At 35.8% G+C, this 25,355-nt stretch overlaps 1 protein-coding gene across 13 annotated transcripts in view; it reads left to right on the top strand.

Annotated features, from left to right (window-relative positions):
• KIAA1109 (transmembrane protein KIAA1109 homolog) overlaps positions 1-25,355 on the top strand; it is a 109,280-nt gene that overhangs the window by 35,682 nt on the left and 48,243 nt on the right. For 12 of the 13 annotated variants that reach the window (XM_004941213.5, XM_015276377.4, XM_040699420.2 and 9 more), the window contains exons 20-40: positions 443-670; positions 1,279-1,416; positions 4,853-5,029; positions 7,351-7,479; positions 8,132-8,251; positions 10,280-10,557; positions 10,704-10,954; positions 11,456-11,714; positions 12,264-13,107; positions 13,941-14,011; positions 14,700-14,873; positions 15,201-15,321; positions 16,221-16,367; positions 16,700-16,827; positions 17,254-17,456; positions 19,349-19,546; positions 19,946-20,157; positions 20,482-20,633; positions 21,622-21,772; positions 22,819-22,971; positions 24,220-24,457. In XM_004941213.5, coding sequence (XP_004941270.2) covers positions 443-670; positions 1,279-1,416; positions 4,853-5,029; positions 7,351-7,479; positions 8,132-8,251; positions 10,280-10,557; positions 10,704-10,954; positions 11,456-11,714; positions 12,264-13,107; positions 13,941-14,011; positions 14,700-14,873; positions 15,201-15,321; positions 16,221-16,367; positions 16,700-16,827; positions 17,254-17,456; positions 19,349-19,546; positions 19,946-20,157; positions 20,482-20,633; positions 21,622-21,772; positions 22,819-22,971; positions 24,220-24,457 — 4,372 coding nt within the window. The remainder of the gene's footprint in view (positions 1-442; positions 671-1,278; positions 1,417-4,852; positions 5,030-7,350; positions 7,480-8,131; positions 8,252-10,279; positions 10,558-10,703; positions 10,955-11,455; positions 11,715-12,263; positions 13,108-13,940; positions 14,012-14,699; positions 14,874-15,200; positions 15,322-16,220; positions 16,368-16,699; positions 16,828-17,253; positions 17,457-19,348; positions 19,547-19,945; positions 20,158-20,481; positions 20,634-21,621; positions 21,773-22,818; positions 22,972-24,219; positions 24,458-25,355) is intronic. The other variant, XM_004941216.5, reaches the window with a different exon arrangement.

Raw genomic sequence — 25,355 nt, 5'->3', positions numbered from 1 at the left:
AGATGCCTCACAATGACTTTTATCTTTTCACTTCGTTAAAAACCAAAGCCAGTTAACTTTGCTCAACTTCTGTGAATTTTTTGTTTTGTGCACTGAGCAGTACTTAGTTCATGCGTAGTGTATTAACAGAAAAAATACTTTGGAGACTTGGTGTGAGATGATAAAATTACATATCCAGGAGTGTCATCATGTCAGGGTTAATAATGTGCCTGTCTTTTCCCACAGACCTTTTTCCAAGGACATGAGCACTTTGCAATTGCTTGCTTTCTCTGTGTTGTACATTTCCTCTTTGCTTGCTTGCTCTACAGATTTGTGTTTGGAAAAGAATGGAGAAGTCTTAGCAGGCAAATAATTACAGGAAGGGGAAGAGGTTAGCAATAACCTTCATAAAATTTTGTAAAATGTTTTCACTGCAGTCATTGCAAATAATTGATTTTCCTAGGAAAACTATTTTGGAGAAGATGACATGTATACTGATTTTGAAGAAGTTATTTCAAGCCCTGTTTTGTCTCTGTCAACATCTTCGAGCTCTGGATGGACAGCTGTGGGAGTAGAAAATGAAAAGAAGGAAAATGAAAGCTCAGTCAAACCAGTCCACCCTCTTACTCTACGTCCGTGGGATATTACTGTCCTTGTTAATTTGTACAAAGTGCACGGGCGATTGCCAGTGGTAAGAGCTTTAGAATCTTTAAAGTACTTTGTTGCTTGGATTTTTTTTTCCAGTTGCGTGATCTGGAGCTTAATGTAACTCCCTAGAACGTTAGGTTAGGTTAGGGAGGTGTTTTTAAAATGCATGTGTACTCTTCAGCAAAATTGTGGCTATCTAAAGTAATTTGGGACATGGTTGGATTTGCTTATCTGAAATGTGAGCTGGATATTTTATAAATGATTTTTTTTGAATAAAAAATAGAAGATGGGTTTTTGTGATCAGTAGTTCATTTTTTTTGATTGGCAATTATGATTTCTCTGCTAGCAAAGCTATCTCCCGATAACACATCCTGCTCGTTGCAGCTGCATTGTGAGGGATTCCCAAGAATTTGAAATCTATTCCAGATAAAGGTTTGGGTACGCTCAGATGGATTTGAATTGCTGTTTATGTAACTGTTCCAAGATTTTTGAAGTTGCACAGAGTTCTTTTTAATTATCAACTTGAAGGCAAGCTAGCATACTTACTACTTACAGGTTTGCTTCTAATCTAACTACTTCAACAATGTTGTACGTTTTCAGATTCTGAAATAGCTGTTTGATTTTTTTTATTATTATTATTTTTTACTTTAGCATTGTAGTCCCGATGGTCCTGAGTGCCCTACAGCTTTCTTGGAGAGGTTGTGCTTTGAGATGAAGAAAGGATTTAGAGAAACAATGCTTCAACTCGTGCTGTCTCCAGTGAATCTGTTTCTGAACGACAATTATCAGGTAGTTAGCCAATTTTGTTTGGTTGTGTGTGTCTGGGTTGGGGAAATTGTATGTATCAAAAGAATTCATACTAAAACGGTTACAAAGTTTAAGGCTTTTGAATCATATATGAAAGAAAAATTTGATGCACATATATTTTTTAATCTTTGTTTTTCCAGCTTGCAAGAAGTGAAAGGCATGTAAAAGATTGTATGTTCTCTTAATTTAATTTAAGTCTTCCTTGAAAAGATTCTCCAGGAAACTGGGAGTAATATTCAGACTGGTCTTAGAACTGCTGAATCTTTTTAAAGATTTTTGTCTTAAAATCTACTGTAAGCAGTGATTCAAGTAAATTTGGTGCAGTGCATGGAGATGTGTCACTTTTTCAAGCTGCAAAGTGACAAGTGGTAGTAAATAGAATAACTATATATTTCACATTTCTATGCGTTTTGTTAGTATAAATCACAGAGCTGGATCTTTAGCTTACAATTAAGATACTGGCAAGACCTGTAATATTCCTCTGGTGGGGGTACAATGAAAATAATTAGAGGCAAAATTAAGCATTACTTGTGGCTTATTAGTTAGCTGAGTACTATTTTACTGTAATTATTAGTGAAGTTTTCAGAAATTGCCCCTATGCATAAATTTAGCTCACTGAGAATTTTAGATGGAAATTCATTAGCACAAGCAATTATCCGTACTCAGTGGAGCTGGTGACTATTTCAGTTCTTGTTTTATTTATGCACACGCTGGTTGCATTAAAACCACAGTACTTGAACTGGGCCTTACGGATTATATTGTTTTTCAATCCCTGTATCCTGAAATATATTGCTGCCAGAAATAATATTGCAGTGTTTGAAAACCATATACTTCTAGCTGTACACAGACAAACGTGTGTCCCTCTGTTCTCTGCTATGTCAAGAAGATAATGAAATGAATTGGTTGATGCTTATTTAAACTTTCCAGATTGGGACCCAGTGCACAAGCACAAAAGTACCTTAAATATGACGTCTGGTTGTAGACTGACTTAAAGATAAAGGAATTGCAAGAAATAATGTACTGTCTCATTGACAGGAAGTTAAACAGCATCTTAGGATGTTCCATGTTAGCCCTCGTGTTTTGAGAGTGTTATCTTAAGCTCTGATTAGCAAAGAAAATATTCCTGTTGAGAAAGTGGAATTGCAGCATGCTGGGCTGCAGTTATCTGTAGTAGTAACCTGAGAAAAAGTGGTGGTGTGGAGTTGCAGGAATTGCAAGTGAATGATCTCAATAGGATTAATCCAATGGTCTTTGGGGACAGCTGCCTAAATTGGGTATATGGATGACACAGGGCAGGCAATTCTCTTTCCTTTATAACTTTGTCTCTCAAGCAAAGTATCTGTATTGCTGGACTTGTTTCTCATTTAAATGGGCACTTCAGGTGTAGCTGAAGGCAATGAGAATTACTGTTTGAAACTGTAATTAAGCCTGTGTGTCAGAAAAGTTGTGAGAATTTTCAGTCGGGGTAACCACATCTGCTGAAAGGTTTTCTTTGGTGTCTTTTTGTTGCTGTTTGTTTGGTCGATTGTTTTGGTTTTATTTTGAGGGGATGTGGAGTGCGGGGATGGTTTTATTCTATGAGGAATCCAAGCTTTTCTATCGCCTTGTATTTAGGAAAATAATCACTCAGTGATTTCTTCAAGGTTTTTTCAACCTGTAAGTTAATCACAGTACGTATGGACAAGGAAGTAGAGATGAGGTTGCAGCCATAACCTCAATTCTGGGGAGATTTTTCGGTAGGTTTTTTTGTTGTGATTTAATTGCCCTGAGACTTTAAACCTTCCACCCCCAGCCCCTGTGTGTATATATACATGTAAAAATTGGTTAGGCTTTCTATTACTCGCTTTCAGAATCCCAAAGATCAGCGGGGACATACTGAATATAAAAACCAGAATGATTTCAATCAAGTGAAAGCAAAAATAGTTCCTAGCTGCAAAGGAGGGAGTATGGGGAATGAAGCTGCTTGCAGCACTGTTACCTTGCAGCCAGTGCAGCACATTGCACCACACCTTGGCTATGACGGGTCTCAGCTTGCAGCTGATTTCCCTGTGTTTTGTTCTTACTGCTGCCTCAGGTTAGGGTGTTTAGGTGACACTGCGAGGCACTTCTGCAGCTGTTCTTTCATTTACAGATTTTCTTTCCTGCAGTTTCTGCTGTTCTTGCTGTTTTCCCTTTGGCTGCTCCTCATTCCGTGGTTGGTTCCTATGAAGACTTCTGTGTGGGGCATTTTTATTGGTTTAAATGACAGACACGCCAGAAGGCATGTTTTTAAAAATATAGCAAAGAAAGATTTGATTGGTTTGTGTGTGTTAGAAACACTTGGTGTGAATTCCTCGCATTTAATGATGGAAAACATTCATACTTCAGTTAAAAAAAAAAGGTTATTTTGACCCCTTATTCATATTATGTGTCACAAAAATCCTGCTTGATACTTCACAGTTCAACCTTGAAGTATGAAGTTCACAGCTGTAATGTATGTGGAATAAGAATTTCTCTCTACAGAACTGAGCAAGTGCCATTGCTTTATGGTTTTGATGCCAGTTAGGCCAACCTCCTGTTGTTTTGGAATAGCTTCCTACAGTGAGTCGTGGGTTGTGGGTGATATATAAAGACATGTTTCTTCTTCACTAAGCAGCTCCAAAGGGTTTACTGATGGTGGGAAACAAATTGGGCAACACAGTACGTTGAAACAAACTAAAGGAAAGAAAAGTTTTGCTGCTGACTTACTGGATTTAAATCACAGCTTACCTCCTGTAAGCTCCTGTTGAGCTTACACACAGGTCCTGTAAGCACCTTGTGATGTAATCACAAGCTCCTAGAGTATGTCTGTGCAGCTTTTTTCTTCTTGGTTTCTTCTTTGGCCAGTTGGAGTAGTATTATTTTTGCAAGTATTTTATATGAATTCTCATATCTGCAGCTGAGTAGCTTTGCTTTAGGTAAGCAAGAAATTCTTCAATGAAAAATGCAATTTAGAGGACAGTCTCTGATTTTGTTTACTGATTTTTCAGTTGTTGGCTGATTGCAGCAGACTTTCATAAGTCATCTATTTTGTAACCTTGGTCCCTTCCATTGTCCAGTGTGGTCTTCCATTGTCTGTATTTTACTGAAGTATTATTTAAGAGATGATGTCGCAGAGTGGAAATCCCTTAGGGAAGGTAGTTGACGTTGGTTGCCAGTGGTTAAAAGATAAGGTTTCCTTCCCCACATGAGATTTATGTATATGTTGTTGCATGCGTAATGCTGCGAAGTCTTGGGACTGACTAACTGTATAAAAGTCAACAGGATTTAAGGAGTGAATGGGAGTGTATATGAAATATCTGACTGTGATTTGTTTTGTTTGTTTGTTTTTTGCACTTTCTAATTATACAATCTTTGCAAGTACTAGTAGTTTACTTAACTGTTACCTTGTCCTTGACAGAGACCTGCAGCTGATGAAGTCCTTCGAGAGGGCCACATTAGTCTGTCAGGTCTGCAGCTGCGTGCCCACGCGATGTTTTCTGCAGAAGGTTTGCCTCTTGGAAGTGATACTTTAGAATATGCGTGGCTAATAGATGTGCAGGCTGGAAGTCTTACTGCCAAAGTTACAGCACCGCAGGTATCATCTAGAAACTGTTCGCTGTGAAGTATTAACTTCCTTCTTTCCTGTAAAGTTGGTATAGTGTGAACTCCAGGAAATGTGTGATCTCAGCCTTAAATAACTTTAAGTATACAGGTTAGGAATCTAACCATTTACATGGAAAAAATAGGAGATTCCAACAGAGCCACATCTGATATTCACCTAGATACGACAAGATGTCTAGTGTTAAATGAGTATTTAAAAGAGTGATATTTACCAAATATGAACAAATCAGCAGTGAATACTGATGATAATATGTATAAATGCATGCTATGTCTATGTATGTTAATATACTTGAATACTGATTAAAAAATTAACCATAGTAGCTACTTGTACTTAAAGTGGCTTGATTGTACAATAAGTAACACTTCTCTGTAAATAGATCCAGTGTTTTCTGACCCTTTCAGCCATAAACTAAGCTATGTAACAAAGAACAGAAAGAAAAACTCAATTTGAAAAAATCAAGAAAGGGATTCTTAGTGAAAGTGTGTTTGACTTCCTCTAAAATCACTTTCATTTTACAATGCTGAATTCTGGAGATTCAAGTTCATTACTCCTACTTGTTAACAATCTTGGAAGAACAAATTAAGTACTCATTTATGGTTACAGTCTGAAAGGCAGCTTGTTATCCCCCACATGTAAGATACATTCAGATACATAGGCATTTGCTTGCAGGGATGTTATCAGGAAGGAGGATATCAGGTTCATCAACTGGCAAAAAATATACCTTGCAGATAAAGTTTTGACATTCCATAGAAACCTATTGACAAAGCCGAGTTTTAAAGTAGGAGACAATTGAAATGATTTGTGGGGAGGCAGAATGAGCAGGCCTCTTGAAAAGAGTAGCTGGTAGCTGCATAACTTCTAATGCTTGGTCCCACTGAAAGGTAGTTTGCTTCCACGGTGATCAGTCCTTTTAGTTCTGCCATTTATTGTGCCTTCATTTTTCCATTATGTAGTAGTGGCTTAGATTTATTTCTGGTGTGGGCGATGAGATCCTTAGAAAAGGTTCCTTTGTCACTGTGTTGTGAAACATGAGAAAAATATATCCATTTTATTCTGTAGTTAGTTTGATTTTTAAGACACTTTTGCATCCTCATATTCTTCTCAAAATCAGTGTTATTTTCAAGGCTTAAGCACTTCCTTAAGCATATAAAATCAAAACAAGGCTTACAGACAATTGCATTACATTTATAGAATAGGCTCCAGGTAGGTTCTCATGCTGCACATACAGGCTTTTGTAGAGATACTTCCCAAATTAGTACTACTGATTTAGGTTAGCTATGGTATTTACTCCAGCATTAGTTGCTTCAAGTTTAAACTGAATTGATTCAAAATATTCTAAGCTTGAAGGAACATTTTTAAATGTTTGATACAACTTAAGAGTTTTCTTCTTTGTACAGATTCTCAATTGAATACTTCATAGAGGATTTTAATTTTGTTTTTTTTTTGTTGTCAGCATTGATGTGAAGCAGAACTTGAATTTGCTGTTTCAGGATCATTGGCTTTTTCCTTGCATAGCATGATGTATTGTAAGAATTTGTGAAGGTATACTACTAAAGGGAGGACGACAGATCTTGTGGAGGACAGTCATAGCTATATTAAATTCCAATTAAATTGCTCCTGATTTAAAGTCCCCTTTCCTTTGATTAGCCAAAGAAAACCCATTTCCCTCTCATAATAGAGCTGGACAGTCATGATTCATTTCCTTTATGAAAAAGCTAACTATATAAAAGATTTAAATCAACAATTGGGTAATTACTAGGTCCAGCGAGGTTCAGTAGTATTCTGTTTAGCCAGTTTCCTGCTACGCTTTCTGAATGTAACTTTGTTACTTACATACAAGGAGGTATGACATTTAAATTATAGCCGCACAGACTCATAGAATCATTTGAGTTGGAAGGGACCCTTAAGGTATTAGAGTATTTAGAGGCTTTTTTTTTGAGGAAAAATAAGATGATCTCCGTCTTTGCAATGAAATGCCTGTCTAACCCTAAAAGTAAAGCTGTTTCCTTAGATTAAGATGTAATTTAGGGATTGTTTAGGTTCATGTCAATGCACTGCATGTGAAGAGCTACAGAAAATTGCATCTTCTAGCATGCATAAAAATAAATCTTGAGTAATGGGCAGTAGGCTATGTTTAAACAAAATAATGAAGACAGGATATTATGATGAGGTCTTCTATTTGGTTTTACTCCTTCTAACCTTCCAACCTTTAGTGATGTTCTTTCAATAATCTGTTGAACACTGTAAGTTCATTTTGCATACTTACTATTAGACAACATGTTATTTGCTTACAGCTTGCAAGTCTTCTGGAATGGGGGCAGACCTTTGTGTTTCATGTAGTGTGCCGTGAGTTTGAACTGGAAAGACCAAAATCTGTAATAATATGCCAACATGGAATTGACCGTCGTTTTTGTGACTCTAAGGTAACCTTTTATCCATCTTAATTACTCACTGTATTTGTATAGGTTTTTTTAAACTTGATAAACCCAACGTTAATGTTAGACTCCAAGATATATGGAGTTTGTACTCAGATAGGCTGCTCCCTTTGATAAATTATAGCTAATTATGTTTGAGAAAGAAAAGCGATTCTATCTGAATTTTCCTGGGGATTTACACCATGTTTTTGTGCTACATTAATTATCTTGAGAGACAGTACCCAGAAGAGCCATGCATATCTTCTTACTTCTACAGTGACAGTTAGGAGACAAATGGCATACTTCAATTTCCCTTAAGAGACAAAGATCAGACTTCTCATCATGCTCCTGGCACATTGCCATCCTGTTATTCTGTGTTGTTGAAGCAGTGCTCTGATGAGGGACTTAAATTAAACAGCTTATGGCTTCCATGGCTCTTACTCTTGTGGCCTGAGCAAACAGATGTTATCGTGGATTCTAGTTTTGATATATATCGCTTGGAATCCATATGGACGGTCACTTAAAGACCTAAGGAGTCTTGAGATATATAAAGCATGATTCATGAATTTCATCTCTTGACCTCCTCGCCGTTTTAACATACAGGTACCAGTGTTTGTGATGTTGTTTATGATGTTTTTTTTGTTTTTGTTTTTTTCCTTAGATGAACTGTGTCCCTGGGCCATGCCCAACATCTGATGACTTAAAGTACACAATGACACGCTTAGCCATGGATGGTGCAGATCTGTATGTGGTAGAACATGGCTGTGCCACCAATATAAAGGTAAAAGACATTATTTGTAACAGCAATTAAAATATTTTTGTCAAAAGAGGTCTTTGCATTTTTTTTGATATAACAGTTGCCTGTTTTTATGGCTTGCTCACTGTAGTGAAACTAAGTGATAGAAGGTTGATGTTAAAATGGTTGGACTGAGCGAGAAGTAGGTCAGCTTGGGTCATGTTTAATACTTCCATTGGTGATCTTGGAAAATGGTCTATCTTCCAAAATTAAAAATGTGAGCTGCAGGATTGACATAACAAATTAAAACAATTCTGGGCACTATAAAAGCTATTGTCTACATCTGAGGGTTGTTAAGAACTTTTTCTATAAGTTAAGTAACTCAGCAATTGGAAATGATTGAGAAGAAACGTAAACAACTCACTGCATGATAACTCACAGTCATGTTGTGTGAGACAGCTGTCTGAATTAAGATCATTGGCAGAGATGGGAGAAACACTAGTGCTACTACCAGAGTGAATCTAAAATGCCTCAGAGTGTTTCTGTTCAAAAAAGAATGTACAGAGAAGAGCTGACATTCTCTCATCGTATACAAGAGAAAAATATGGCAAAATGAAAGTTAAGAGACGATATAGGAATGCACCAAAGGAGAGAAGTATTATACTGACCAGAATTAGTAAGTGACTAGAAGTTTTGCTGTCCATTAATAAATTTAGTTTTAAAATTGGACTCAATATTTAATGTTCGGGGGACAGCTTCACATTATGAGCAAGAATCTAACTGAAAGAAAGCGGCAGTTATTTCAGACATTTTGTGTGAGCTGAGATGCGATATCGTGTCATTTGAGTGACTGGGTATCTTGTGGTAGTTTAAAAAAAAAAAGCATTTTCATCTATAAAATCTTTTGAGTCTAATATTATAATGCATCAGCACAAATATTAACTGCGTTTGCAGGCATAAATATGAATGACAGTATTTTCAAAAGCAGCTTAATAACCTGAACCGCCATAGAAAATTATATTGCTAATGCATTCCATTCATATTTAAAAAAGGATTTCCAGTGCTTCATTATGGTTTGTGACAAAGATGAGAAGTAAAAATTTAACTCTGTGAGTTGCTCTGCCATGACTGGGCTTTTTTGCAACTTTCCTTACTTGCCCTTTGAAAAGTTTGAATGTTTAGTTGGAAAGTTTTGGGTATTTAATGGAGACGTTTTGGAACCTACTGAAGCTGTGCAGAAAATTTCATCCACCTTCAGATCGTTTTAAGACATATGTGATAGGGCTATATCATATTTTATTGGGGTTTAGTAATGTGGGGGAGGATTGGCTCTGTATGGACCGGTGGACTGGCTGTGAGTTGACCAGTTTCCATAGCTGAGTGCGAAGATAAAGCAAGAACTTTTTCCAGATGCAGAAGATGGGTAGTCTCTTCTTTGAATCAACTGAACTACCAGAGCTATACCAGTAAAAGAAGTAGATTGTGATCATAAAAAGGCTGTTAAAACACAATACATATGGATCAGAGTTAAGGCTCGAGACTTTAAGTTTGTTTTGTTTTGAAATTTGCACTGTTTAACATGAATCTCTCACTGAAGTATTTACTAGGTGTGGCGTTAAATGTCTGTATTCTGCAAGTTAATGCAGCTTTGTATTGGAAGTATGAAGTCAGTGTTTTAGTCTACGGACATAAAGTGATGTCAAGTTTCTGATTTCTTGTTTTTTATGGTTACAGCAAATAAGTTAATAATGATTTAATTTTTAGAGGTTCATTATAACATGTCTAAAATTGGGAATTCTCTTTGAATCCCTTTACAACAAGATAATCCTAAGTCAAGACTTTGTTTCTGTTGTTTGAAAACTATCCAAAACTCATTTCTAACCTTGCCTTGTTGTGTGTGTGTGTGCACACCTGCTTGTAGTTTATTGAAACTGGTTCTCAGCCATTTTTGGAGACAGTAGTTTTTGAGGCCTTCCTAGACTTAAATAGGTTTTATGTTAATTGTATTAAGGCTGCTTTTTCTGTGTTTCAGTTTTAAGTATTCAGAGTTCGTGTTTTTACCTATGTTTTCAGATGGGTACTATACGTATTGCAAACTGCAACCTCCACAACCAGTCTGTTGGAGAAGGTGTAAGTGCTGCTATTCAAGATCTTCAGTTGAGACAATATGTTGAGCAGGTGAACAACTGCAGAACTGGTCTTCAGCCAATCCTAAGGAGGGCATATTGGCTGGAAGCTGGATCTGTCAACTTAGGGCTCATCACTGCTGACGTTGCTTTAGCTGCAGATCATCCTTCTAAACATGAAGTGCAGAGACATTTCTTGGAGATGCACGATAACCGAACCAAAAGGTGAGAGATGCAATTTGAAGGAGATGCATTTGAATGTATTTTAGTGTATATATTTTTATTTTGTCTTAACTAATTTTAAATCCACTAAATGTGATGTGATTGTTTTCTGTTTTCTTTTTTTTCTTTTCCTTCCTGCCCTGGTGTAGATTGTGGTTTTTGTGGCCTGATGACAATTTGAAGAATAAGAGAAGCAAGAACAAGTGTGGCTGCCTGGGTGGCTGTCGATTCTTTGGTGGCACGCTAACAGGACTGGACTTTTTCAAACTTGAGGAACTGACACCTTCAAGCAGCTCTGCTTTCTCAAGTACAAGTGCAGAATCTGATATGTTTTATGGTCAGTCATTACTGCAGCCAGGAGAATGGATAATTACTAAAGAGATTCCTAAAATTTTAGATGGTGAGAATGCATTGTGCTGTAACATCATTCTGTTTTGCCACAAAATATCATTTCCTAACCTCACATTGGTATTTATGGTCTTTCTGATTCTGGCTATTGAGTAGTTGAAAGGGGTTCTGTGGTGGTATGGGACCCTTTGAGAGAAGACAGTGTATTTATAATAATAAAGAAATTAATAAATAAAAATTAAATAAAGTATTTATAATAATAAATTTTCATATGCTGAATTTTTATATTAACATGCAGCTTCTTTGTGAGTAAAAAGAAGCTTTCTGACTTGCATCTATTTTACTTGTCTAGAAAGCAGTCTATTAAAAGAATTCGATGTTTTGCTGCTCTGATTTTTACATTATTAGGAAACATACAAGTATGTGTATGCATTTTCAAAATGAAGACTTTTTTTTTAAATAAAACTTCTTATTTCAGTGAGCAGGGAAGAGACCACTGTAGTTGTGTAGTGATATCAGATGTTCACTTTTTCTTTCTTATTTCCAATCCTAGGTAAAACAAATGGTGTAAAACGAAAAGATTGGGATTGTAGATCTATAGGTGTAGAAATAGAAAGAAAGGCACAACATCTAAGCCTCCAAGTGCCACTGCGCTCCCATAGCTCCTCATCATCTTCAGAGGAAACAAGCAGTTCCAGTGCTGCCCTGCCATTGCTTGCAGGTGAGAAGGACAGCCCGTCTTCAACTGCTGAGGATCACTTGGGACAGAAGGAGTTCTTGCCTGGTACAAAAAGAGAGGATGGTCATGGAAGGTTAGTAACATTTGTCCTGACTGAAGGACTCTTCAGCACTTCAGTACAGAACCTTGTACACTTTATATTTTGCAATTGATTCAGTATTGGTTACTTTTAATGGCACTGCCAAAATATGCTTCCTAGTTTGAATGCAAATTTGGATCCCCTGCTAGGGCATAGATGCCTGATCTGGGTAGAAACTCCAGCATGTGTGACAACAACACTTGCCATTACCAGTCACTTATATCTCCTCTATATGTAAACTAGCAGACTAACAGGTGTCAGAATTTAGTATGTAATCAGTGTTATAAAAATAATTGCTATGCTAGCAGAAAATCACAGAAGCATTTGGCAGCTCCTCTAATGTAAAAAGAAGCATTAAAAATAAAATAAGCCCTGGAAGCATTCAAGGCCAGGCTGGATGTGGCTCTGGACAGCCTGGTCTAGTGGTTGGCGACCCTGCGCATAGCAGTGGGCTTGAGACTAGGTGATCATTGTGGTCCTTTTCAACCCAGGCCATTCTATGATTCTATGATTTTGTTTTATGTTGTTTCATGTATTTTTCAGTGTCTCAGCTGATGGTGCGGAGGGAAGCCCTGCATCCCCTAGCAGCCAAGAAAGGCCTGTTGGTCAGTCTCCCATGAGGTCTCCCCTGAAACGACAGGCATCTGTGTGTTCAACTCGGCTCGGCAGCACCAAGAGCCTCACAGCAGCTTTCTATGGAGACAAGCAGCCCGTTCCAGTTGGTGTGCAGTTCAGTAGCGATGTGTCTCGCAGTGATGAGAATGTGTTAGACTCTCCAAAGCAGAGGAGGAGCTTTGGTTCTTTTCCTTATACTCCATCTGCAGATTCAAATTCATTTCACCAGTATCGCTCAATGGATTCCAGTATGTCAATGGCTGATAGCGAAGCTTATTTTTCTGCAGCAGAAGAGTTTGAGCCAATTAGTAGTGATGAAGGTCCAGGAACTTACCCAGGGAGAAAGAAGAGAAAAAAGCAAGCTCAGAAAATTGAGTACAGCAGAGGGTCTATTTATCACAGTGTGGAAGGACCCTTAACAAGTTCTGTCCATGGCGAAATTAATCAGGATGTTAAAACGTTGCCAATTAAGACTCATCCTTCACAGACTTCATTTGTTTCAGCTCTGGGAGGGGAGGATGAGCATATTGAAAACATTTATGTCATGGAATCTGAGAAGACTGTAGAAAGTGAACAAATAACATCCCAACAGCCTGTAATGGCTTGTTACCAAAACTATCTTACGCAGTTCCAGGTGATTAATTGGTCAGTAAAGCATCCAACTAACAAAAGAACTTCAAAATCCTCATTACATCGCCCTTTAGACCTTGACACACCAACAAGTGAAGAAAGTTCATCGTCTTTTGAGCAACTTTCTGTTCCTACTTTTAAGGTATGAAAGATATGGAAAAGAACAGGAAAGAAAGGAATAAAAATTCAAAACAAGTTCAAATTGTTTAATACACATATTGTATAAAGTCATGATACACTTGAAACTTGGCTGTTAGTCAAGGAATACCTTGGATTTCTGACTTGAAATCTTAGGCTGTGTGGCTGGTATATCATGCTAAAGAAAAGACTGTGTTAGAATTGTGTGGGTAGGGTATGCTCTGAACTATCATTACATTAGAAATGCTACCTCTTGAGTGACATGCAGCTGAAGGATATTTACGTGGGCTTTGTTTAAAATACATGTTACACAGAATTTTAGCATCAGTACATTTGGTACTGGTAAAATATATGTTAGATGATCAGTACTTCAGAGTAAATTTGAAATACGTTGATCTATAATATTATTTCTGTATATATTTGTTAATTTTTTTTCTCCAGTGATATCTGTAATATGATTATACATGTTTAAGGAAGCAGCTGAGATGAAATATATGAAATATAATGGAAATGACTTTATAGATAATAGGTATCTAAGATCCATAAATTAATCTTGTTATCACTCTGTAACAAAAGCTTTATCTGTTCATGCAAACCTTTAATAGATGATTACTTAAAATCTTTCTTTTCAATCAGTTATTTGCAAGAATTTTGTAATCTAATATCTCAAGTAATTTAGGAAGTGAAACAGAAGAAGGTTTTTTTTACATTATTTTGGAGAAAGTGCATGTAAGGAATTATTTTAGAAAAACCTGTAGGAGGAGTCATAATTTGAAGACTCCTTGGGTGTTTTTTCATATACAGGAGTATAATATATTTTTTGTACTTTTCTCTTAGATTGTTAAGCAGGGTCTCACAGCTAATTCATTACTGGACAGAGGCATGCAGCTTACAGGATCAACATCTAAGTAAGTTGAAACTGCATAACTCTGTTAGCATATGTGTTTTTTTTCAAAATAGGATTTGCCTGATACTCATTAAACACTTCGTCTCTTTCTAGGCCTTTCAAAATTTGATTCATAGCAGTATCAGTACAGATCTGTTTTAGAGCAGAGTGTATTATTACAAGACGTTTGGTTTTCAAGACTATAAATTGCAATTTACTTAGGTAATTTTGGAAAATACTGATAGCAGTTATCAATTGCATTGCCCAAAGCACAACTTGAATCTTATTAAGAACTTTGTCCTGGAATTTTATTTGTGTCCTTTCTGAGCTGTGCAGAAAAATAAACTTCTTGTTACATGCACTTCATTGAGTATTAAAATCGTATCAAGAGCACCTCAGGAGAATTTTTGCAAGCTGAAGATCTGGTTAAACACTGTTCCTGACAATGAATTTTTTCTAGTATGTGACTCTAGCCTCACATCACTTTATTCTGAATAGTCTCATTATTCATCACATGAAGCAGTTGACTGTCCTAATGCCTGTAGACTCTTCCCTTGCTTTAGTTGTATCTACCATCTACGACCGATGCTGTAGTACTGTTGGAATTCTACTAAAGTATTAAAAAATTATACAATAGACAGGTGTTTACTGATGTTCACCTTGATATTTTTTGCAAATCTAGATTAATAATATATATTTGACTTGTTTAGTACACCTTATACTCCTTTGGATAAGAAGTCTGCAGAAAATACAGATGATGAAACTATAACAGAAGAATGGACATTGGATCATCCAGTCTTCCAGACAAGGACAACAGCAATAGTAGAAGTAAAAGGAACTGTAGATGTAGTTCTGACCCCTCTTGTAGCAGAGGCATTGGACAGGTAATTGGGGTGGTTTTTTTTGCTACTTCAGTGTTAGTTGATTATTCTAAATGTTGTTTGAAATCAAAGTTATTGAGTTGAGCAGAGGATTAGGTAGAAGAATTGAATAACACGTGAGTGATGATACAGCATTGCCTAGTGCACATTGAATGTTATTCTGCATTTCCTGTAAAAAAGCTAGAAGGATGTTATTCTGACCTGGGAAGTGTGCTTTCTGTCTGCCACTACTTAATTTTTCTCTTTGCAGTGTTAATTAAGCCTTACAGGTGGTACGTTACGTGAAAGTGGAAGTTTCAATATTCTTTGTGGGCTTGTTCCCTCTCACAGGTACATAGAAGCAATGGTGCACTGTGCTAGCTCTCGACATCCAGCAGCCATTGTTGATGATCTTCATTGCAAAGTTCTTCGAGATGCTGTACAGAACAGCAAAACAAGCTTCTCAGAAAATGTAAGGAAGGGAACAGGAGAATTATACAAGCTTTGAAAGAATACTGTTTTCTTTATTTTACATAGGAAAAGATTTAATTGAATTCAGTGTTTTGAGGTACAGAACCTAACTACTACATTAATTACAAAAAAAATAAAAAAGATAAAAATACATTTTATCTTGTTCTTGATATACGTTTTCACAGTCAATTGTTATACACTGTTGTTCAGTGACTGGAAAATTCTCTTACTTCTGGACTGAAGTTTTTTTTTCCTTTGGATGATCTAGTCAGTAGCAACAATAATTTGCCTAAGATCACGTTCTCTTCTTAGAAATTAGTATAAGTGACATTCTTATGTATTGCTGATGTGAACATAATACATAATTGATTATTTAGAGCAGTCAGGAAGGGAGTCTTTGTGAGATAGAAGAAAGTTCGCATAAAGCTATGAAAGTCTGTGCTTTTCCTTGCAGTTCATTTGATAACTTATAAAATTAATTTAGCTTGAAAATAGTTGTATGGTAGCTCTACAAAGTTAACAATTCTTTCTGTCTAACATAATGACTAAGTTAATTTTCTTAGGTTTCTTTGACTTCACAACGTAACTGACACTACTTACTTTCTTCATTATGATTTTTTCAGTATAACTGATACATGCAGAATTCAAACTTTCAGCTGAGCTCTGGTCATTAGAAAGGTACACTATGGGTACCATTGCTCCCCTGTGGGATCTAAACATAACCTTTCTCTGTAAGCGCTGTAGTCCTTGTTCTAGAAATCATGGCACTGTGCATTAAATGAAGTCAGAATCTCTTTGTAGCTCAGTGCTGATAAACTATACTGAAGCTTTTTAGCATAGGAGCTTTGACTTTCAATGAGAATAAGTTATTAAGTGGCAAAACCTTTTTTCCCTTCCAAGTTATCTTCCAAGCAGGATATCAGAGGAACAAAAATAGATGCTACTACTACAGGAACAACAAACCAGGGACCAGCACAGACAAATCTCTCACTTAAGCAAGATAATGTGACAATTAAAGGCCTTCAGGCCAACGTAACTGTACCAAAGGTAAGAACTTTTCATTGAGCTTATTTAGTAGATGTACACCTCATAAATTACCCTTATTTTTGAGTCCCTGTCAGTTCCTGGAAAGCTTAAGTGAAACTGTGTATTTTTGATAGGTAACTAATGTTTTGAATAGAGTAGACTGTTTTGGAGATGCCTAATCTTATTATGCAGATGTGTAAACACATCAGGGATGTCTTTTACCTTTAAAAGCTTCATTTTACTCAGAAGTATAAGACCACTTATCTTGCTTATAAAATAAGATTGCATTGGAAGTTTGTGATGTAACATGATTTTCTAAATTTATTTACTCTTTGGTGAAATTTTCCATATAGGTGAACCTGTGTTTACTACAAGCATCTGTTGATGAATCCCCAGGGGTTTCTTCAGGCAAAACTGTGACTCATGTTTCATTAGTAGCTTTGTGCTTTGATCGAATTGCTACACAAGTTCGTATGAATAGGTAAGAATAAAACATCACTATTTGTTGCTTTTTAATCAAAAGACTTAAAGTGATGCCAATTCTTTTGAAACATAGCTTACAGTTCTGAAAGAAAGTATTTTAAAAGTATGTCATGAACGAGTTAAACAATAAAATATGTCTTCCATATGTTATAAATTAACATCTAATATCTAATTAAAACTGCAACTTATTTGAGAAGTGGAGGAACCCATCTGTAATCGTTTTGGAACTTAAGTTTTAACTCTTTCTCAATGATGTCATACAGAATAAAATGAATTTTTTATCCAAGTGTAATTATCTTATGACCTTACAAAGAATTTCTAATGCTGCCATGCCAATGTGGCTTAAAATTTAAAATGAAAATAATCCAGTGAACCACGTCTGTCAGAAATTTGCTTTATAGTCTTTTCTCCTCTGTGTTCAAAGGGGTATAGTTGAGGAGTCTTCAAACAATGCAGAGATTGGGAGGAATTCTGTCACATTTGATCGTTACATCCAAGCCAGTAAAATGCAGCCTCAGTCTTCTGGCTCACTGAGATCTAATGCTGGAGCAGAAAAAGGAAAAGAAATTGCTGCTAAACTGAATATCCATCGTGTTCATGGGCAGCTTAGAGGCCTCGATACAACAGGTAAACATTATTATTTTTTAATTGTGAAAATAACATTTTTCATGGAGACAGGTAGTGATAGTTTGCCTTAATTGCCTTTTTTGTCAACACAAATGAAAAGGCATTTGAACCTGGAAATTTTGCAGGTAATCTAAAAAGAATTTTGGGATGGGCTACTCTGACTTGTATTCAGTTATTTTACTGATATGCTGATTTCAGTGTAGGCAGAGTGAAAGCTATGAAGACGGGTTTCCAAGCAGTTTGCTTGGTTACATGGTAAAGGTGGACATATGCTGGTAAAATTTAATGCCTAGACTCTCTTCCTTCCAGCTCATCTTTCCTTTTCAGCTGCCCTTTTTTTGACACCTGATACTGGGAATGAATTATGCTTATCAGCTTCCTTAGTACTTTCTAGCTCTTTCAAGATAGGTGTAACGTTCATGTTGTACTGTCAATTTCAGCTTGACAGGTTGTAGATTTTTAATTATCTATAAAGTAGAAAATGAGATCTACCTGATTGTGTTCATTCTTGTTTGTGTTCAGGTAGTTCCTTCAAGAGGTTATGAATTCAGTTCAGTTGCTATAACCTCTAATCCTGGAAGAAGTTAGTTTATCAGGTGGTTTTACTTCGTCCCATGAAAGAATCTCTAGGACATGAGAAAGGAGATACTCTCTAACACAAGAATGGTTAAAGTTCACTCAAAAAAACCCAAAAAAACAAAAATAAAAAAACCTGTGTAAAAACTGGTGAGCAAATGAAGACTGAGGAAAATAAAATCAGTAGAAGAATATTAAAATGGCTAGCCAATGGCTAACTCAAATTAATTTAGTTATAGATGAAGTTTTGTCGGTAGTGTTCTGTGGTAGGTATGCTGCAGATATTCGAGAAGGCCAGATAATTCTTTAATTCTAACCAGAAAACCTCATCTTCTATTTAAAAGGTTTGAGAAATGTCTTTCTAGAGAACTTAGCATTTCACGTACGCTATGAAAGTGATTGCTGTTATCAGTTGGAGGCAGAGTGAGAGTTCTGTGAGTGGAATATAAATTGACTTTGTTCTTTTCCCAAAATATTGGGCATTTAACTCTGTGGGAGAGGTAATACGAAGCAGTTACAAAATTATTTAAAATGTTCCTTCAGAAATGTCACCCGAAGAAAGAATTTATATTTAGGCTGTGTCCTAATATCAAAGAAATCAAGGTGGCATTATCCCCTCCTGGATCTTAGACAGCAAGGATCGTAAGGAATCAAAAACTGTTTTTGACTTTAAAGGAACCAGTGAGACTTGCTGCTTTTCGTTGTCTTACTATAGACATAGGCATGCTTCCAACCAAGAAACAGTCTTTGAATTAAAATCAGAAATTTCTTTTTAAATATCTGTAAAGTATGCTATAGTTAATACCCCATGCGTTTCTTATTGTTGTATAAGACACGTGTCTTGTACAAGAGCACTGTCAGTACCACTATCAGATGTTGCTATTAAACTTCAGGTACTTACTAGGAATTCTTTTTGATAAAATAATTTCAGGCCGATTGCCGCTTTCAGATAAAAATCTGAAGAGCTTGTTTGTATGCATATCTTTGGAACCACTACTGTAAAGAGATTAAGAGGGCAGTTATGTTAGGATTGGGAATGTCTTGAAAGTTTAACTTGGTGTTACTCACTCCTTGCTTTTCCACACTTAGAAATTACCCTGCCCAAATAAACGTTCTAGGAGAAAGGTATTTAGACTTGCAGAACAGTACATCTTTTTAAAAATTGCTTGTAGTTGGATTTTTTCTTTTTTTTTTTCCATCTGATTTGAGTTATAATAAACAAACAATGCTTCCAAGAACTGTAAACTTGATTGCTATTTGAAGATGTAACGTTTTTCTTTCATTTAGTAATTGGTGCTAAACATATTTGTTTCCAGATATTGGGACTTGTGCAATAACAGCCATTCCTTTTGGGAAATCGAAAGTTCTTTTTACTTTGGAAGAGTTGGATGAGTTTACTTTTGTGGATGAAACAGACCAACAAGCTGTTCCAGATGTAACTCGAATTGGTCCTAGTCAAGAGAAGTGGGGTTGGATAATGTTCGAATGTGGAATTGAAAATTTAACCATAAAAGGTAAGGCTATGTATGCTTTATATTTGTTTTATGAAACTGGTAACAGTTGCGCTGCTGGGTCCTCTGGTTGAGGAATTATGGTTTAAAATTGCTGAATATAGGTAATACTAAATAATAGAGCTATTGTCCATAAATCACGTAACACTATAGATTCTATAATAAATATACTTTTAGTCATTAATGCTACTTATCATAGTGTAGAAATTAATTCCATAGAAATTGGCTTCAATTTCTGAAATCTACAGAAAGCTCTAGAAATAGCTTTTAAATTGTATGTAAATTGATAGTGCATCTTGTTTAATCAGAATCATATATTTCTTATTAAGTACAGTATGGGACGTAACAATAGAAGTATATGCATGGCAAACATTTACAGTTTTGGTGTGTGTGCTTTTTTAGGAGGAAGACAGTCTGGTGCGGTATTGTATAATACATTTGGTGTCATGGGTAAATCAAGTGCCACCGAGAGAGGTGGACTGCTTGCATCGAATAACTCTTCAGATTCTCCAACTGGTAGTGGTTATAATACTGATGTGTCTGAAGATAACCTTCCTTGTGATAGAATAAGTCCCTCTTCAGATATTAATGGAAACTCAGTTTCAGATGAGCAGGTATGTATGTACTTAGATAAATGTGACTGGTTTTAGGTTGTACTTCTTTAAAGTGATTATAATCTGTAGTCTAAGACTGAAAATTGATAGATTTGTTATTGTACCAACTAAATTCAAACTCCCATCTTGTGCATTAAATTTTGAGCTTTCTGCATAGTGTCTTCATAGGGTCTTGGAAGAGTTGGTGGAGAGCATTAGTTTTATCGTTCTTTGCCTAACTGGATATGATACAGTTCATTGCAAACAATGCACTGTAGGATATGTTACTGCTTTTTAACATTAACTGCTTTGGAAAAGAGCTTTGACTCTGTTTTGTGTTTTAAGGACGAAGGAGTTGAATCTGATGATCTGAAAAAAGATATCCCTTTGATGCCTCCTCCACCTGACTCTTGCAGCATGAAGCTAACGATCAAAGAAATTTGGTTTAGCTTTGCGGCCCCCACCAATGTGCGATCTCCAGCCCATGTATTTTCAAGGTATGACTGCACCTGACTTGAAAGAAAATAACATCATTTCTGCTTTGGTAAATTACAGTCATATTTAGTAGATTCTGAATGTAACTGTAGTAATTATTGACGCTTCTCTGGCAAAGGTGGCTTTGGAATGTATGTATGTCACAGTAACTCTTGCTTCAGTTTGTAATTGCCATCACATATATGGAAGTGTTGATAGAAAATTTTTAGATATTATCTTAGAGATAATTAAAATAAAAACAAAACATTTACAGTGAGAATGAGATTTATGAAGGAGAAGAGAGGTGTAGAGGAGAACACTGGTTTTGATTAGGAGAGATGGGAGAGTGGAGAACTGCTTGCTAGTTTAGTCTTCAATCTAGTACTTAAACAGTGATTTTATTACCACTGCACCCTTTCTAGGAGTTATTCATACAGTGTATGTGTGAGAACACTTGAGCATCTATAATGTTAGATACTCTATAATAGATATTTAAGCATCTCTAAAGCTCAAAATGAACTTGGTAAAACTCTGTTTGCATGTATATAGAATAAGTACAATATGAAATTAAAACAGAAAAACCTTTGTTGCTATGCAGCAATAAACTAGAATATGTTTTTGTGGGGTTTTTTTTCCAAGTGTTTTTGCCTCAGTCTTTCAGCAAAAATTATTCATGATATGTTATATAACAATTAATTTGGAATTCAATGAATTTTGATAATTTCAAACTTTATGATTGCAGTAGAGAGTGCAAATAGGAAACCCGGGGAATAGTGACAGCAGGAATGTATGGAATCGTGGATGTGTGTGTAAAACAAAATCTGAATTATGTACTTATTGCCAGTTGTCATTTTCTGGTTTATAAGTTTATGTTCATTGCTTTTTAACATTGTTCTCTTGCATTCTGCCTATTTGAAAGTAATTCATAATAGTAGTAGGAAAACTTGCTAATTACAGCTGCTGAATGTGAATGCCTTTTTTTTTTTTTTTTTTTTAATTTTCCTCAATTAGGCAGCTGAACCTCCTGAGTACTGCAACTCCTGCAGTTGGCGCTTGGCTTGTTCCCATTGATCAAGTGAAATCATCTTTAAATAAACTAGAGACTGAAGGAACCCTGAGAATTTGTGCTGTTATGGGTTGCATTATGACAGAAGCATTAGAGGTAAATGAAGTTTATAAAACTAATATATAAATCAGAACAGTGTAATTCTTTATATGTATTCATTTTGAGATCTGATTATTTTCACAGTAAGTTTCATACTGTGCCTTTTATGATGGTTTACTTACAAGAATTGGTTACAAGAGTTTACTGCCTTTGCTTTTTGTACAGAATCTATATTTAAGCAGGGGGAACAAAATCAGCTATTATTAGTGACGATGTCTTGTGCTTCTCACATCTCCATGTAAATTTGGAGATTCTGTGTCTTGAAAGACGTATGGCTATGGTATCTGGTATAATTTATGAAATTTGAAGGTTTGAATTATGAGTTATTCAAGTTATCTTCTGGGAGTAAAATATGAACTTTTGTGCTCCTGCAATGTATCAAGTCATTGTGAGAATCAGATCCATTTATTAAAAGAAAGGAGAACAAACAAACCAAGAGTGAAAAATTCTTGTGAAAAGAGCAAAATAGACTTTTTGTTGTTGTTGAAAACTAGGATTGGTAAATCTCTTATGACAAATTGGGTCTTAGATTTTTTAGATAGGATAGATAAGGAGCTTTTGTGTGTGTAGGCAGTTTTCTGCTGTTGGTTTAATTAGCACCATCTAGTGGGAAGACTTTGGGAGGTGATACCTGCTTAGATCCCATCTTGTGCAAGACTGAGAGCTTCGTATCAGACTAGTTTTGTGCTGGACTCAAAATCAATCTTTGCAGCAGTCCCTTATACAAACTCCCTTTATGTATTTTGCTTTATGTATTTTTCTTTAAGAGTAGACGGTTCATTTGGAAAACTTAGCTAACTATGCATATATATCCTTTAGTCCAGAAGTAACTTTGCCTTTTGCTTTGTTACCGTATAAATAAACTTCAAATGTTATATTTTTCTTATAGCAGTTTTTAAACTATGCTAGATATCCATCTATCAAGATTTTATTGTAGAAGTTCAAAATGATATTGTGCTAAAAGTTACCTGAAATTGTTGTTCACGTGCATGTTTTGTTTGTAAGTATATTAATGTGTGAAAAACTGTTGCATTTTAACCTAGAATAAAAGTGTGCACTTTCCTCTGAGAAGCAAGTACAACAGACTCACCAAAGTGGCTCGTTTCTTGCAAGAAAATCCTTCTTGTTTACTGTGTAACATATTGCACCATTACCTGCACCAAGCAAACTACTCAATTATTGAGGATGCCACCATGGTGAGTCACTCTGTAAAAATGTAAATAACTCAGCATATTTGTTTAAAATGTACCAATTCTAATTCTTCAAATTGGGTAGCTGTATAAGGAAAGGTAAGAAATTGAGGAATGGAACCCCAAGTGCTGTATATCCTTATCATTTTCTTTTAGATCTGCTGTTTTTTTTTGTGTGTGGTCTGTGTATCTGCATTATTTTTACTTAATTATATACAAAATCCTAGGTAAAAAGGCATTCATTTGAAATTGTTAATGGCCTTTTAATCAAATTTCATTTTGCTTAAAGATAATGACGAAGTAGTAAAAACTCAAATCTGTGGTTTTAAGAAGAAATGAATCTCAATTACTGATGCAAATGCATGCAGTAATTAGATTATATTTCATATGTTCTCTTCAGAACTAGACTTCTTGTCATTTAGAAATGCTTCAATAATGCAGACAGCTTAATGATTTTCAAAAGGCTAGAATTGTAGGAACCTTTAAGACTGAAGGATGTAGTCTTTTCGGTGGCTTTAGAATGCAAATATGTGAATTGTAATGGTAAATAATTGTTTGGACAAATGTGTTGGGCATAAGGAAGAGTGTTAGTCCCTGATCATGTGTTATTTTCATAATCCATTTTCATGCCTGCCAGAGTTGAACGCTATTTTCCTGTGTATTCCAGTGACCAGAAATAGCACAATTTGTGGCAAGAATAGCACTGTTTGGTTTGTGGTTAAAAATAAGAAGTATGTGGTGTTGGGGTTTATTTGGTTTGATTTGGGTTTTTTTTAGTGCTATTCAGAGATGCAGTTAAAACAGTCCATGTTTTTACCTCAAATTTATGTTTTTGAATGACTGCTGTCAACAAAAAAACCCCCAAATCTCATTTTTTAATTGTTTCTGTAATCACTCCAGGGCTGCTCTGATTTTCACTCCATAGTTTAGAGTCTTATAATTGTTTAAATTCTTTTCATTTCGTATTTAATAATCCTGTTTCCTGTTGCTTATTCTTGTCCCATTGGGCTTGATCCTCAGGTCATGTAAATTAATGTGTTTATTGTGTTTGGTGACACTGCAGTTTTTGTCTCTTAGCACTTTGACTTCATATATTTAAATGGAAATTGTGTGGTGCCAGCACACTTCCATCATGAGCCTGCAGGAATGAGAGCATTTTGTCTTTGAAAACGTAATTTTGTAATGCTGACTGTTTTTCTACAGTTGACTCTAAAACACTATGATAACCATTTTTATTTATTTATTTTTTTTAAGAGTGATGGCCTTCCTGCTTTAGTTACCTTAAAGAAAGGTCTGGTTGCCCTAGCGAGGCAGTGGATGAAGTTCATTGTAGTGACTCCAGCCTTTAAAGGAGTCAGCTTACACAGACCAACTCAGCCTGTGAAACTACATACAAATGTTTGTCGTGAGCACGAGGATGGGCTTGGATTGGATGGAGGGGGTCTTCAGAGTGACACAAGTGCTGACGGAGCAGAGTTTGAATTTGATGCAGGTATTTTAGTGTTCTTCTCTCTTCCTAAAAGCTCACAGGGACAAATAACTTCCTCTCAAAGCATTTAATGCTTTGAAGATACTATATTCTTTCTTCAGAATCATCAAGCTGCTTTTATAAAATCTTCATGTTGAAACCACTGGTTGTAGTGTTAATTTAATATAATTGTATGTCATTTGGGGAAAAGCAAAACAGGAAACCTCATGTCTTACTTCACATGCCTTGTCTTATTCACAGCACAAAATACATCACCTTTATTATTTTATTAGCTTGCAATTACAATTTTGTCATGCAGTTTCTAATCTTATTTTAAGATTGTAACACACAACTCTATAGACGCTCTCAGGAACAGCTTCAAATCTACTATCTTCCCTTTATGAAGACATATTTTCATAAATCCTGTTTTATTTCAGTTTTACTACTTTGTGGTAGATTTCTGCTGCCAACTTACACATTACCAATGTAACAAAAAGTACTCATCTATCTCTTCAGTTGATTTACAGCTGAGTTAATTAAGAAGTACTGGAAGGAAGGGCATAAATATCTGTCATTAGGTGAATCTATTTAACTATCTTGAGTTGATGCAGTTATTTTGTGTTTTTAGCATCTACATTCCATTTTACCATCCTCAGAAATACAGTAAGTTAATAGGAGTCCTGTGGAGGATGCTGTCCCCTGTGAGGACTCTTATAAATGGACCAGGAGAGGGAGATAAGCAGGAGCTTTGTAAGCAAGTGAGCTCACCTGCAGTATAGCACATTTATTTTGGATCTCTAGCATGCAGTATCAGTTGTAGGATGTTGGAAGGACAAAAAGATTTGTGCTTGTGTTTGAGGTTTTCTTATATGTCTTAGTATTCCCTAGACAGCTATGCGTGGGTATGTAACAGAACCTGGAA

This window comes from Gallus gallus, chromosome 4 (genome assembly GCF_016699485.2).
Source record: "Gallus gallus isolate bGalGal1 chromosome 4, bGalGal1.mat.broiler.GRCg7b, whole genome shotgun sequence".
Classification (NCBI taxonomy): Eukaryota; Metazoa; Chordata; class Aves; order Galliformes; family Phasianidae; genus Gallus; species Gallus gallus.
Note: the sequence above shows the minus strand (reverse complement) of the source record. Positions and strands in the feature narration are given on the sequence as shown.